Source organism: Bison bison, unplaced genomic scaffold, assembly GCF_000754665.1.
Source record: "Bison bison bison isolate TAMUID 2011002044 unplaced genomic scaffold, Bison_UMD1.0 scf7180017864184, whole genome shotgun sequence".
Classification (NCBI taxonomy): Eukaryota; Metazoa; Chordata; class Mammalia; order Artiodactyla; family Bovidae; genus Bison; species Bison bison.
Window position 1 is genome coordinate 2,261,600 of NW_011494756.1, and position 15,992 is coordinate 2,277,591.

At 56.5% G+C, this 15,992-nt stretch overlaps 1 protein-coding gene across 1 annotated transcript in view; it reads right to left on the bottom strand.

Annotated features, from left to right (window-relative positions):
* SREBF2 (sterol regulatory element binding transcription factor 2) overlaps positions 1 to 15,992 on the bottom strand; it is a gene marked incomplete at its 5' end in the record, with an annotated part of 32,126 nt that overhangs the window by 608 nt on the left and 15,526 nt on the right. Inside the window, 8 exon segments of the mRNA XM_010843698.1 lie at positions 8 to 83; positions 1,422 to 1,607; positions 3,477 to 3,645; positions 6,184 to 6,316; positions 7,418 to 7,527; positions 8,405 to 8,522; positions 10,011 to 10,179; positions 15,161 to 15,330. Coding sequence (XP_010842000.1) covers positions 8 to 83; positions 1,422 to 1,607; positions 3,477 to 3,645; positions 6,184 to 6,316; positions 7,418 to 7,527; positions 8,405 to 8,522; positions 10,011 to 10,179; positions 15,161 to 15,330 — 1,131 coding nt within the window.

Consider the following 15,992-nt stretch of genomic DNA (forward strand, 5'->3'; position numbering starts at 1 on the left):
CGCAGGCTGTGCTCCAGCAGCTGGTGGGTGCGGGTGGGGCTGGCTCCGGCCATCAGGCGCACGGTGGCTTCATGCAGGAACACCTGGAAGCCCGGGGACACAAGCCCGGTGTCCTCACCTGTCTGTGTCCCTGGGGGCATCCCTCCCTAGAGCATCGCATCTGCCCGCTGACCACACCCCTTCTCCTCTAAACACCCTGCCCTGCTCACCCTTTGAAAACAGCCTCTCCCGTCCTCACTCTGACCCTGGACACACACCCGGCAGGAAAGGGGAAGAGCACAGGCCCGCTGGTGGGGCTGAAGCGAGCTAGCACGCTGAGAGGGAAGCTAAGGGCCACCTCCGCTGACGGTGACTGAGAGCACCGGTGTGCGCTCCGGGCTGTAAGGACAGTAGGCGGGTGGACCCTCACAACGCCGGAGGCTGCCTCCAGCCCGAAAGCAGGACAGGGGAGAGGCAGGGACGGGAGAGAGGCAGGGGGACAGCTCAGGCGGCTTGGGGCCTGTGTCGTTTGGTTGCTTCAGAAAGAGTCTCCTCTTCAGAGTTCAGAAGGTCTCAGGAGGAAGACCTACAGCCCTTCTGTCAATACGCGTCACTGACGGGAGGGGGGAGGGGAGAAGGGGGTCTCCCTAGGTCTCTAGTTTCTTTTACACCCGAACACATCAGGGTGTGAGGAGGGTGGTGCTGCCCTGGAAGGCCAGGGTGGAGGCGGGCAAGGGAGAGGCAGGTGGGGATGTTTTGTGAGGAGGCCGCCGCCCCTGAGCGCACTTCCTCTTTTCCACCGTGAAGGGGGTGGTTCTCACATGACTGTATTTCGTCTGCAGTGTCTGTCCTGGCTCGCTGCACACAGGGGCTACAATGCAACCACGTGAGGGTCCCAGAGCACTTGAGGGTGAGGGCAGCCATACCCCAAGCCCTTCTTTTTCACACGTTTCCAAACACAGCCCTTCCCCACCCCTAACACTGGCCTTCTCACTTGAATTTTTGGAAAACAATTCAGGGAAAATACGTTGAGTTGTATTACTCTTAATTAGCAATAAAGGTAAACACAGGAACAGTTTGAGTCCACTAAGTGGGTTATACAACTGCCCTCATTGCCAAGGGGATGTTACGCGGAGAGTTCTCAAGCACGGCCCAGAAAAAGCATTCAACACATTTCTAGGGGATTCTGACACCCACTATGAAAACCTAGCAGTGCTCCCTCGTGTTAACTGGTAAGGCGAGATCTCTGCTGGCCTGTCTGTGCTGTGTGGACTGCTCACTGCCACGTTCCAGGGTTGGGCACACACAGCATGAGCCAAACAAAGGGATGAATGGCACCCAGCTCAGGGCCTGACCGGTCAGCGACTCCATGACCCCACTCCAGAGCTAGGCTCGGTTCTGACACCTCGATCCACCCTCCCCAGCAGCAGGCTGGGCCTTACCTTGCGGTAGGCCAGGCGGAAGCTGTGTGCCAGCCTGCGCAGGCTGCCCAGGTCCCGCTGGAAGCCAGCCAGCTCGGCGCCCGATGCATGGTAGGTCTCCCCCAGGGCCTGGCTGGCTCCAGCCTGCTTCTGCCACAGAGCCGTCCGCAGCGACAGGAGCAGGTCACAGGTCAGCAGCTGGACCACCTGCGTGGTGTGCCATGAGGAAGGAGAAGGTGACTGGCCGGTTACCAGGGCAAGGGTCCCTGCACGCACCAGGTCTTCCCCGACCGGACACCTGGCAGCTCTGGGATTAAAGGGGAGACCCAGAAAATCAGGGAGCAAGAGAACCGCCAGGGAGGGAGCTTCAGTTCCTGGCATCTAGTCCTTCCCACAGCCCCTGTAGGGAAATCTGCTCTTCCATTGACTGGGTGAGGAAGCCAAGGATCAGAGAGGGGCAGCACCTCATGGAGGAGACACTAGGAAGGGTAGGAATAAAACTCTAGTGGTTCTGACAGCAAGTTGCAGGCCCCTCCCACCTCCAGGAGCCCCTCCCACCTCCGGCAGCCCATGGCTGGCCTAGAGGCCCTGTCCTTGCAGGGGAATCAGAGCCTGGAGATGGAGGAACAGGGATCAGAGGCTCGCTTCCAAGGATGGGGCCCAGGTCTGGCCCTAGTGGCCTCTGTGGTGGGCGGGGGAGACAGGAACCCAAGAAGGTAGACCCGCAGAGCGGCTCAATGCCAGGGTTTGGATCCACCAGTCTAGATCTGTCACGGTTTTCTGTCCATAGCTCTGTGGCCCTGACACATGACCTCACCTCTGAGCCTGTTTCCCCACCCAAAAAATGGGCACCACACAGGGCTGCAGTGTCACAAAGGAGAATCACAAAGGGCACTGGCCTCAGCCCACGCTGGTGTTGCCTAGCTCCTGAGGGCCCTTAGTGCTAGGGACAGTGCTTCTCAAGGTGGGTCATGTGCCGCCCTCAGGCACCAATGGACGCCTCCAGGCTGTTCCTCATCTCATCCAGCCTGGCATCCCTTTCTCCAGGGTGCTGCCCCACACCCCCCATCCCCCTGCCGACCCTGCCTCGCACCTGTATGTTGCCCGACCCTCAGGCACAGTGGTTTTTTGGCTGCTGACAGCACTGGAGGAGAATGTGGATGAGACCCCTCTCCTCAACCAAAGGTAGCATTTCTGAGAGGTGAGGTAGTAGCCTGTGGCTGAATTCTGCCCTCTGAGGGACGCTAGCCTCTGTGGGGGCCCCTTCTTCCAGGCCCAATTTCCTACACAGGTGCCTGCAGCCTCTCTCTCCTCCTCAAGCTTCTCTGGTTCTCCATGAAGACAAACACTACTGGACCCACCAGAGGAACCACCTAGAGCGAGCCTTGGGCCCTGCGGGCACACTTGTCTTGTAGGGCTGGCATGTTATCCCGGGTTCACTGCAGGGTCCGGGTCCAGGGATGACCTCAGCCAGAGGTGCCAGACCAACCCTAGTGAGGGCCTCGGAATCTGACCCTCAGAACACACCTCCTGCCTCCCTTTCTGGAGTGAACCAGGCTCCTCCTGGTGAGCAGACGACGTGTCCCCCTCAGCTGTGTGCACGCCTCCCCTCCCCTGCCCCGGACGGCCCTGCCTCGTGCCCCGGCAGTGACACAGTCCCTCTAACAAGGCACGGGAGGGTCTCTCGAGGGCCGGGCAGGCCTCTGTGATGCACTGTGGAAACATTGCACGGGTACCGCCAGAACATGCAATGCAACTACAATGCACCGCAGCCACCCGCTCCAGGGTGTGCACGCAAGGGGCGGGGGCGGAGCAGATGCGTGCCCTGGCCAGCCGAGGTCCACCTGGGGCTGACCGAGCTGAGGGCCCGCAGGACCTGGGGCCAAGGTGGGAACATGCTGGTTCCAAGTACGGAAAGGAAAACCCCCGGACCACCGGGCCAGGCTCTGGGGGAGGGGCTGCTGCCTGGCCTGCCTTTTGCGCAGCCCCACAGGCCGGGTGGGCTCATGACCGGTCAGAGTGCTATCTCCCAGCAGAGATGAGCACCGCCCCCCGGGGCTATACGCCCCCACTCACATGGTTAAGGTTGGGGTCACAGGTGGCCCCACTAACGTTGAGGCTGCTCCACAAGTGGCCACTGGCCCTCTCGCAGTGGCAGAAGGAACTCTGCTGCCCGTCCGCCTTCCCGGACAGTGAGGCGTGCATGGCTCTGCAGGTGTGGAAGACGGCCTTCACCAGGGGGCTCCTGGGTGGTGACAGAGGTGAGAGGCAAGAGGTCAGCGCACATCACCTGGGCAGAATGAAGGTGGGGAGCCCAAGCCAGCAACCACTGCCCTCACACCGCTGTGACAAGTGGGTCTGCAGGACTAAAGGCCACCAAAATGGTTCTAGGTCCCAGCTCCAGACTGGAATTGCCAGCCCTGAGCGAGGGAGGCTCCCTGGCCCTAAGCATCCTCTTCACTCCAGAAATGTGCACAGCGTTCACGTCCTAGTGAAGGAGTCAGATGATCAACACATTAGATACTGACTGTGTAATGCCAGGCGCTGCAAGAGCCATGAAGGAAAGTCACCCAGAGCCATCGGGTGGCGTTTATTATGAAGGATAGCCAAGGATGTCCTCACGGGAGAGGTGACACTCACGCAGAAGGAACCCGAGGGAAGCGGGCACGGGGATTTCTAGGGAGGAGGGTTCTGGAAAGAGGCGTGGCAGATGCAAAGGCCCTGAGTGTCTGACACATGTGAGAACATCCAGGCGGGAGTGTGGCTGCAGGACGAAGTGAGGGGAGGGAGGAGAGCAGGTGCTGAACGAGGCCCTTCTCAGCCTCTGACCCACTCTGGGCTCCAGGCAACCAGAGCTCATCTCCGCTCCCTTCCTCACTCCTCGCCTCTGCTGACGTGGCTGCCTTTGCCTGGAATACCCTTTCTCACCATTCCCCACTTGTTCCTGAGACCTGTTTCACTGGCTGGCCCTCCGGTCTGCCTTCTCCTGCCCTGCCCCCAGCAAGCCTCCTCTGGCTGCCCCCTGGGTCAGGTCTTTTGAGCCCCCGACACCAGCTGTTGTTTGTGAGCCTCCTGCCCTCACCAGGTTCTGTGTGAACTCCTGGAGGCTGACCTGCCTCTGGCCTGGAACATCTCCCCGCGATGTGCTGCCTGCTTCCTGAGAGCCAAGACTGGAGCCAGCAGAGGCCACGGCTTCCAGAACGGAGAACTGAGCGGGGCAGGCTGCTGTCTATTTGCTTATGGCCGTAACCTGCTGTCTCATTCACCGCGGCCTCCCAGAGACTAGAATTTGGCTGACACCAAGTACGCCCTCAGCTAAGCACTCGCTTGAGTGGATGATGGAATCGTGGAGGGGTGCAGGAGACCCCCGAATGTGGCATGTGACCAAGGAGAAGGGATCAGAGATCCCGGCCACAGAGATTGTTGGTGGGCCCACCACCAACAGTCACCGAGAAGCCACCCAAGACAGTCATTCAAACAGTCTGTGCCTCAGGGGGAGGATGGTACAAGACTGTGTGTGGCTGAGTGCCTCTGCTGTTCACCTGAAACTGCGGTAACATTGTTAATCGGCTATACTCCAATGCAAGATAAAAAGTTTAAAAAAAAGCAGAAGAGCAAAAAGTTAAAAAAAAACCCATGCCTCAGTTTCCTCATCTGTACAGAAGCCACAGTACCACTTCGCCACTCCCTGTGGGGACATACGTATCAGCCCTGTTATCTGCACTCACTCGCTAAGGTGCACAGGCCGGGTGCTCAACTCTGGAGAAACAGCCTCATTTCAGGGAGCAGATCAGGGAGAGAGTGGGGAGGCTGGGGTGGGGTGGCGTCCCACAGCATCGCCACAACTAAAGAGCAAAGGGGCCCCCAGGTGGCTGAATTTGGGGGGAAGGAATGCCTGCGGGGGTCTTAGCTGTACCCCAGGGCCTGTTCTTACAAGTGAGAACACTTTAGACGGTTTACCCGCTGGGCCTCAGTCGGCTTGGGTGTGTCAGCTGGGAGACAACACACCCTGGGTGGGCATTCACTGGTCAGAGCTTAAGAGGGGGTTACTTAAATGAAATTCGGAGTGTTGAAGCTGCCTAAACCTGCTTTCCTCGGCTCCCTCCTGCTCTCCCGGGTAAAGGCCCACTTGGTGGGAAACGTGACAGCCTTGGCTCTGAGGAAAGACCCAGCGGGGCCTTCCTGCCTTGGGGGGTTTCACAATTTCCGCAAGTTGCAGAAGATGTCAGGGACACTCAGATCCAGTCAGAAGCAGCCAGGGTGTTGGCAGGCTGCCCGCCAATACAGGCCAAACGCCCCCAAGAGGCAGGCATGAGTCCCCAAGAGGAATGTCAAAAGCTCTCTAGTGATTCAGCTGGTGGGGTAGAGGCTGGTCGAGAGGAAATGGGACTCAGCGCTGGCACACGAGAGGATCCCCGGGCCTCACAAGCCAGTGCTGGCCTGCCAGGCTCCACCAGGACCTTCTGTAGTAGAAGGAGCCACCGGCTCTCCCTGCCTGTCAGCCTGTGGAGCCCTGGGAGTAGCACTGACGGCTGCTGGGGTCTCTCTCTCTCTCACACACACACACACATACACGGCTCGCCACGTCTGGAGTCTCCGTGGCGCCCTTGTCCCCTCGCTTCATCTCTCCATCTGTCGTGTAGTCCCCAGGCTGCCTGACCCTTCATGCTGATGGCCATGCAGACCTGCTCCCCTCCCCTACTAACCCAGCGAGCCTGGCACCTGCTGGCACCGGGGGCTTCCCTGGAGAGAAGCAGGCAAGAGGTCAAGGAGGGCTACGCACTCTGTCACTTCCAGGGCCTGGGGGACCCGCTCCACTTCGGTGAAGTGAGTGCGCACAGCAGCGTCATCTCCCTGGAGCCAGCTGATGGCCATGGTGATGGCGGACGTCCACCACCGACAGATGACGTCTGGGCCTAGAGGCGAACAGAACCAAATGCTGCTCCAGCACTGCAGAAACTAGAGCCCTCCTGTTCGTGCTCTCTCTCTCTCCCTCCCGACGACGGGCTGGGGCCTGTGGGCCGCCCTCTCACACCCACCAGCCCCATCTCAGAACATGTTTGGCAATTTGCCTTAACAGCCTTAAAAATGTTCACTCCTAGTAACCTAGGAATCTCATTTTTGAAAATCCATCATAAAGAAACGAGCCTAAATAGAGAAAAAAAAGACGTTCACTGTGGTGTTATCTTTAAGGAAGAAGCTGCAAACAACCCAAACTTCCAACAGCTGTGAAAAACAGTGTTTCCAGAATATGTGTAGTAACGGTGCAGGTAGAATCTTTCTAGTGTTTTCCTGAGGCCTAGTTTTCTCAGTGAACCTGCATGTGAAATGCCTAAGAGCGCGTTGTTTTCTCAGCTCGGAAATGAGACAGGCCATGAGGTCAGAGGCCACGATGGGGAGGCTGCTCCTCTGGGATCCTGCCCTCCATGGGGAGAGCCGTCAGAGGGAGCTCCATGCCCTCTCCTGCAGCCTCAGCCACGCGAGAGGCGGCCGCTCTCATGTTGTCACCTGGATGACGTGTTTAGAGACAGAAGCAGAGTGCCCTGCTGCCAGTTCGGTCAGCCAGTTCGGTCAGCAGTTGTGTGGCCACCGAGGCAGCGGGTGCCGGAGCAGTAGGGACGCCGGATGAAAGGCCTCTCCGGCAGAGGGCGTCAACCCAAGAGCAGCCCCAGGACCACTGTGTGCTGAAAGGTGAGGCCCCCCACCTGCCCGCGGGCCCGAACCACTTGCTGCCCATTCTGAGCACCTGGGAGCATTCCTGACCTGCTCCGGCCAGCGTCCCTGACTCACTCGTCATCCCGCTTCTGGCAGCATCATGATTTCCTGCCCCCAAAACACAGCCCAGTAAGGGGAACTGTGGGTGGGGCTGATGTGGGGACTGCAGAGACACACGTCAGAGCCAGAGAAGGTTCTTGAGTGGCAGACTCGTAACCAATCCTGGGACCCCAAGACACAAGGGCTGTGGAGGACTGAGTCAAGCAACCTGAGACCCGTGGAGCCGCCCGCAAGGTGCTTACCAAGGGCCGACTTGAGCACAGAGCTGCTGGAGAAGGGGGGGGTCACAATCCCCACGGAGTCCACAAAAGAGTTAAGTAATTTCAGGTACTCAAGAGCGCTGGAGAATTCACTGGAAAGAAAAGAAAGGGTCCCACTCACATCAGAGTGTACACAAGGACCTCACTCACAGCCTGGCTGGTCAGCCCCCAGCTCTGAGACCCACAGGGCCAGGCACACCCCAAGCACTGCCCCCACCAACCACTCCGGCTTGCCCCAGGCCGCCCCGACACTGTTCCTGACACTCTTCTCTCTGTGGGAAAAGCAAGGTTTCTCTTTCATCCCTCGCCCTTCAAGACCCAATTCAACCGTGGTCTCTGCCCAGAAGTTTTCTGATCCCCCAGGCAGGAGACCCCCTCTCTGCCCAGGTGCACTCTTGTCAGGACCTGAGTCCTGAACGAGAGCGATGCTGGTACCTGCCTGCCTCTCAGGTCTGACTCTGTGAAGGAAAGACTGTGCTTGGTGACTCCCTAAGAATAAGACACCGCCTGACCTCTCGGTACAGGTCTGGGTTCCCAAGATGTCTGGGCCAGAGGCGTCTGCCTTCTGCTGAGCTTCCCACGCTCCATTCCACAGGCCACCCTTCCCCTGCCAAAGGGCAAAGCAAAAGAAATCAAATCCCCGACCTGCTCCAAGAACTGACTCCACTCAGTGATACAGCTATGTATATAGGTGACAGAGATATAGAGATAGGTAGAAACGAGAAAAGGGGGAACTAATATACTTGGGGGGGCAGCAAGAGGCAAAGAAGTCAGCTCTGAGCCCACAGAGGGCTCTCGTGGGGCTGCCAGGCCTGAGGCATCAACACCAAAGAGTCACTGGATTTCCCTGCAGCCCCCACAGTGGGGCTCGTTTCCTTAAGGGAGGTGGATCTCAGAGCCCCGTCTGTGCTACCCAGGAAGGTAGCCTGAGGCGGGGGCAGGGGTGGGGGGCATATCCAAGGTCCGTACCAGCTCTCCTCTTCCTGGTCTGCAGCTTTCTTCTTGGCCTGAGGTTTTACCAAGGACTCCACTGCTCGCTCCAGCAGGTTCTTACAGAAGGCCTGGTGCACCTGGGCGATGGGGTCGGCTGAAGAAGAGGAGGAAGCCAGGAGAGGGGTGAGTGGGGCTCACTTAGAAGCTCTGTCCTACAGAGAAAATAGGGTGTGGGGGAGGAACCCAAGGAACAGATATCCCCTCTGAATGGGGCCAAACCTCCCCAACCACACCCCAGAACTGCTTGCTGAACAGTCAGAAGTAGGGGGTGGGCGGGGGGGAGGGTGGTCAATCCAAGACTACATGAGTTCTGGACTGGCTCCAGTGGTGGGGGGTGGGGGGGGTGGGGGCGTGACGGGTACTACGTCTCTTAGCATAATCCTCAGTCCTTTCATTCAAGGCTGGGAGCAGTAAGGTGGTGGCCACGACCCTCGTCAGCAAACAGAAACCGGGAAGGTGGACAGCCACCCCAAGTCTCAGAGGCCGCCCCTTCTCCCGTAGCTCAGGAGGACGGCCACCGAGGCTCCTACCTGACAGGGCGAGAAGAGCCAGCTCCCGCTTAAGAGCCTTCGCACAAGACCCGTGGCCAGAAGTTGTCTGGCCGAGGCGATTAAACAAGAGGCCTGGCAATGCTTGGCAATGACAGCTGCCTGTCACCAAGTCCCCTGACTGGCAAGCCCCAAATACGGCGTCACCAGGCCCTTCCCTTCATTCACATGCCACAGACGTGTGGGCTTCAATTTGACAAGGACAGGGAGGCAGGACACTTAGGAATATATTCTGGGCGACAAGGCCTAGAACCAGAGCCACCAGAGGCATGAGGGCCAGGGGCAGGCTCCGCTGCAGACAGAGCAGCCTGGCCACGCATCCGAGACTGATGACGGCTTCTGCTTTCGCCCTTCCTCTCTGGGGTTGTGCGTCATTCTTACTGTGAACAACAGATACTGAGAAGAAACGACAGTGGACCCCGCCTTCCCTACAAAATGCTTGACACACACTCCTGAACCTGCCAACCATGTCTGACTCCCCACACTCCTGGTTCAGAGAGAGTAAAAGTGCGGACAGCTCAAAGCCATGGCTGCTCAAGCCTGGGCCAACCCGACTGGCCTCTCCCGCCCGCTGCGAGGCTGGGCGAGTCGACTCAGATCACCATCAGACACCGGGGGACAGCCAGCCAGCCTCTCCTCCCGACGCCCGGAGCCCTGTCTCTGCCGCCACCCTGAGCACTTGACGACCGTCTGTCGCCTGTTGTTCCCTAACTGTTCGTCTATGTCTGTCTGTTTTCTGGCAGAAGTGGGAGAGTGGGGCCAGCCCGTAGCTCCTCTACACCCTCTGAGTCTCCACAGCGCCCGCACAAGGGCAAGATTCCGCTCGCACTCAGTCACCCTTGGGGACGTGTGGCAGGGTGACTGATGCCAGGACCATGGGCTCTGAGTGGCCCAGCGGCGAGCTGCAAACCCAGCTTTGCTGGCAACCAGGCTCACGAGCTCCTGAGTGTAAGGAACTCACGGCCAAGGCACCCTGTGTCTCCACGTGTCTGGGGGCAGCACCAGGGGGCCCCCAGGGGGCAAGGCGTTCTCACCTGGGTTCCTCTGGGCACAGTACAGACTCTCCTTGGCAGCCGACTTCACTGACCAGCTCCGCTCCATGAAGAACTTCTGGCCCAGGGGATGGCAGAGCCAGCGCAGCGAGTCGGGGACGGCGCTGCGCTCGGGGCCACACAGGCTCTGGGCGCGACTGAGGAAATAGCTCTGTGGAAGGACAAGGACCACCGTGACACCAGGGTGGCGGACACCAGCTGCAGCCAGCAGGAGGCCGTCAGAAAGTGCCACCGGGTGGAGGCAGGCTAGGGAAGGGGGGCCAGCAGGAGGGCTAGGACCCTCCACACCTGGAAGCAAACACCCCCACGGAAACCAGGGCAATGGCTCCGGGGGAACCTGCCGAGCTCAATGACAAACCCCAGAGGGAAGGGGTTGGGGCTCAAGGCACCCTTGGAGACTCAGCTGTATCCTGTCCTACTGGGTCTGCCCAACTGGACTTGAATCATGTTCTTGGCCGTGCTGGCGTCCAACCTGCTGAACTGAGCCAGGCTCTCCCGGGCCCCCCCGCCCCCCACAGCATGCCCACCCTCAACCCTGTCCAACCCTGCATTCCAGCCAGGCGGCCCCCTGGGTCCTGAGACTTTTTCTCATCTGCCATTTTCATTACGTATCTTTGAGAGCATTTTTAGGTAAAACTGTGTTCTGCTTTGACTCATTTTCATCTCTTTCACCTCCGAGTGTGAAGAGTTTAGAACAGGCATCCAGCAAGTGGCCGGCGACTGTCATTTACCATCGCTGTCAGCCTAGAAAGCGCTGGAGTGAGAGGGCCACCCCGAGGCTCATCCCGGATGCGAGCAGGCCTGCGTGATGCCCCTCCCTTAAGGCTGGCCTGGCAAGGGCTTTGTCCACCCTCCAGAGAACCCCGTGACCTCCTCGGTGGTCCAGTGGTTAAGAACCCGCCTTGCAGTGAAGGTGGATGCAGGTTTGATCCTCGTTTGGGGAACTAAGAGCCCATATTCTGCAGAGATACTGAGCCTGCACGCTGCAACTAGAGAGTCCGCATGCAGTGATGAAGATCCTGTGTGCCACAACTGAGACCCAACGTAGCCAAGCACATAAATGAATATTAAAAAAAAAGAGAGAGAGACCTCCCCTGCCATCCCTGGGTGAGCCCGAGCCCCTGCTTCCCAAGTCCCTCTTCTGCCCACGAGATAACATCACTCCAGGGCCCAGGGATAAAACTGCAGGGACAAGGATGTCCATCCATGTTTTCAGAAATTGTGTCATTTTTTTTGACTGCAAGGAGATCTAACCAGTCAATCCTAAAGGAAATCACCCCTAAATATTCACTGGAAGGACTGATGCTGAAGCTCCAATACTGTGGCCACCTGCTGTGAAGAGCAGACTCTCTGAGGAAAAGCCCTTGATGCTGGGAAAGGGTGAGGGCAAAAGAAGAAGAGGAACAGCAGAGGATGAGATAGTTAGATAGCACTGCTGATTCAATGGACATGAATTTGAGCAAATTCCGGTAGACAGTGGAGGACAGAGGAGCCTGGCGGGCACAGTCCATGAGGTCGCAAAGAGCTGGATACAACATAGTGACTGAACAACAATGAATCTTTATTCTAATACCCATAAAACCACTCGATACAGCACAATCTGCATGAGAAACCAGCAGAGAAGGATGAAGGGGCAAGAGAAGAACGCAGTGCAGGGAGCCTGGAGGAGGAGCGGCTGCTGGGCTGGGGCTCACCCATCACACTCAGCCTTGCCTTCACAAGCCGGGAGGCTGCTTCCTCTGCTGGTCCAGCCTGATGCGTCTGACCTTTACTGGCTCTGAGCACCATCATCTAATGTGACGGTCTCAGAAGATTTGAATGCCAGGGTCAGAAATAGCCCTGCCAAAGTGCCACTCAAAGGACGTGGACCAAGGAGACTGGCTCTCTCAGAGGAACTGGATACGGTTGCCTGAATCCAAAAGAAAAGGACGCGTGGTACAGTCCAGAAGAAAAGAGAAAAACAAAAACATAAGATCCCACATGCTGCGTGGTGTGGCCCAAAAAACAAAGCAACAGCAGTAAGAAAACACTGCTCACTGCTTGTCAGGCACACTCAACATTTTCAGGGGGGTGGGGCACTCACTGGGGGACCATCTCCCCCATCCTCAGCTGCTACACACATGCCTTCCTCAAACGGATGAGTCCCTCTCACAGAGCAGCTGCGTCTTAGCAACAAGGACAATCAAAACCCCACTGGGATTTCCGGGCTGATGGAAATGATCCTAAAATGTATACGGGAAGGTAAACAGCAGACACTAGTCACTAGAGCCAGAGGACCAACTCTTCCAGACATCAAGACGTATTAGATATATGGTTGCCAGGGGTATGTGGTATTGGTGGTGCACAACAGAACTGACCGGAGGGTCCAGAAGCAGAGTCCTCACATGCAGACATTCAATTTATGCAAAAGGGGCCATTGGGTGCAGCAGGGAGTGGACAGTCATTTTAACAACAGATTCTGAGACAGGGAGACAGACATGTGAAGAAGAAAGTGGATCTGGCATCTCTGCCTCCAACTCATACACGAACCAGTTCCAAGTGGATTATGGACCCATGTGCGACATTTAAAAATAATGGGTCTATCAGACACCTAGTAGAGTATTTTCATGACACTGAGGTAGTGTCAGGAATATTAAACAGGACATGATATATCTGTTAAGGAAAAGAACAGACTAGATTTCATGAACATTAAGAACTTGTGCGTATTGATCCACACCACTGAGAGAACAAGCAAGCTACAGAGTAGGAGAAGACACATGCAAGGCTCATCTCCAACAAAGGGTCAGAGCAGAGAGCTCCTCGAACCAACAGAAAGACAGACGTCACAAATGAAAAACAGGTAGAAGACTTGAACAGGGTGTTCACAAAGGAGGCTACGTCCAAATGGCCCCTGAAAAGGGGCTCACACCTTTAACCACCTGGGAACTGCGAATGAAAACCATGAGATACCACCGGAAGGGCTAAAAACCCAAAACTATCCTGTGTCTGCTGAGGGTACAGAACTGAAACTCTGACCTGTCTGTTGGTTATAAGCGTGTGTTCATTTTGGGAAGTCGCTGACCTGTATATTTATAATTTGCATACTTTTCTACAGGCATATTGTACTTTAATAAAAAGCTTCTAGGAACAACAAACAGCAGGGAGGTTTACCTGTCGTGATGGAATGCAGAACAATGGTCCCCTCTGTGGGGGCAGCACAGGTGAAGGCCTGCAGGAGGCCTCTGGGGGTGATGGGAACACACAACTTCTTGATCTGGGTGGCTGTTAAGCAGGTAAGTTCACTGTGTGAAAATGTATCAAGTTGCTAAGTTAAAATGGACACATTTTTCTGTGTGTATGTTGTATTTTGATTATGCCTTGAAAACTTCTGGGGGTGCAGAGAAGTGACGAGTGTGATGACGCTGGCCCAGGGCACAAGGACTGCTACCAGCCCAGAGTCCACCTTGACTTCCTCTAAGACAGGGTTGGGAGCCCAGCGTGCTCTCCGGGCAGCCATCCCCACCACACCCTGCTGCCCCCAAGGCCTGGGCCTGGTCTGGGTTCCTGTCCGACTGTGAGCCACCCCCACAGGATGAAGGTCCTGCTTGCCACTGCACGTCCTCCCCAGGAGTGCCTGGCCTCGGTAACCTTTGCTGAATGAACCTCTTATTTGGGTCTTGGAAACATGGTCTTCCTCTCCCGTGCCTTCTGTCACCCAGAGTATGGTGACACACTTCAAGCACATCAGTGTCAGCACGGGGCATGTTCCTGCTCATTCTCAGTACGTCAGTGCTATTAATGAGATATGGACACGGATGGGGGGATAAGATCATTCTATGCTGAACACAGCTAGGCAGCCAACCCAAAGCTGACACTGAATAAGACATGCCTGTGTCTGCTGGAAGAAGAGAAAGCCTGAGGTCAGCAGAGGCTGTGAACGAGTTGGCAACACGGTCTGTGAATTATCCAGCTGTGAGTTCCCAAGGCTGGCCCTGTGCCAGGCACACTGGAGGAAACCACGGTCTCCACCCGGAGTCTGACGCGAGCCCCTCACAAGACATACAGTGTTTTCCACTTCCAGACCCACAGAGCTGTGATCAACACAAGGTACCAAACAGAAGGCATTCTCAGTTAATAATAGATCCAGGAGACACAGCCAGCAGACTTTAAGCAGAAGAGTCACGCATTAGCCTCTCGAATACAAGGTCACTCTTATCACTGAAGCAATACCTCAAGGTACTAAAATGCCTTGTTCTGCTTAAAATGCCTTGGGGGGAGGAATTCTTGTCTGTTTTATTTACTGCCAAGTATTTGTGAAATGGCCCACTGAGTGGACATCTACCCCTCAAGGTGGTCAGCATCTGAGGGCAGCGCCCACACTAATTTTTACATCTTGGGTCCTGGCTGGGAAGGGCTTCCCTGGTGGCTCAGACAGTAAAGAATCCACCTGCAATTCTTTGAGATGCGGGATCAATCCCTGGGTCAGGAAGATCCCTGGAGAAGAAAATGGCAACCCACTCCAGAATTCTTGCCTGAAGAATTCGATGGACAGCGGAGCTTAGCGGGTTACAGTCCATGGGGTTGCAGAGTTGGACACGACTGAGCAACAAAGGTCCGTCTAGTCAAGGCTATGGTTTTTCCTGTGGTCATATGTGGATGTGAGAGTTGGACTGTGAAGAAGGCTGAGCGCCGAAGAATTGATGCTTTTGAACTGTGGTGTTGGAGAAGACTCTTGAGAGTCCCTTGGACTGCAAGGAGATCCAACCAGTCCATTCTGAAGGAGATCAGCCCTGGGATTTCTTTGGAGGGAATGATGCTAAAGCTGAAACTCTAGTACTTTGGCCACCTCATGCGAAGAATTGACTCATTGGAAAAGACTCTGATGCTGGGAGGGATTGAGGGCAGGAGAAGGAGATGACAGAGGATGAGATGGCTGGAAGGCATCACTGACTCGATGGACTTGAGTCTGAGTGAACTCCAGGAGTTGGTGATGGACAGGGAGGCCTGGAGTGCTGCGATTCATGGGGTCACAAGAGTCGGACACGGCTGAGCGACTGAACTGAACTGAACTGAACTGAGCGACTTTCACTCACTCACTTGGCTGGGAAGGGCGCTCTGAGAAGGTCCAGGGGAGGGAAGTGAAGGACACTCACCGCCAGGAAGCCCAGCTTGCCTCCACACCTGGTCTTGAGCCCCATGGCGGCGGTCAGGTGGATCTCCACCAGCGTGCTGGGAGGGATCTTCTCCTCGGCACATTCAGCCAGGTTCACTGCGCACAAGGCCATGTGTACGTCGGAACAGGCGGATCCCACGGGAAGCTTGCCTACGGCGGCAGAAACGGGATGATGAATGTTAACAGAGGCCCTCAACCCACGCCTTCTCCTGCCTCCTCCAGCACCAGCAGAGCAAGAGCAGAACCATGGCGGGGAAGGTGATGGACTCTGTGATCAGACAGCCCTGGAGAGGGCGCCAGCCCTGTGACCCAGTAGCTCTGTGCTCCTTTCTACCTCACAGGTAGTTGAGGACAAGAGAAAGCACAGGTCCAAAGCCTGGCCTGCGGCCCCAGCCCTGGGTAACGGAAGTGGTCAGGACTGCAGGTCAGTGGACAGGACTCAGGGGGTGAGCTGCAGCATTTTCCCAAACAGTGTCAACAGCATGGCAGTGTTCTGCTAATACAGTCCCGTGTTTCCAAATGGTGCAAGAAAGGTTAAAAAAATAAAAACTGATCTGAATTTATCTTGCTTTAACAAGACCCCACAGTCTATAAGCACACACACTTTTGAAGGAAGGAAGTTACACAAAACTGAGCCGTGACGGCCGGACACATCTTGGCGGGGAGATGGACGGCCAGGAGAGGCTTACCGCACCCTCCCATGAGGGCCACACGGCTCTTCGGGGACCAGACCCCAAGGCACGTCAAAGGCTCCGAGGCTCTCACACTGCCACCTGCCTTGGTCTTCACTACAGTGAGGGGAGGTGGTCAGC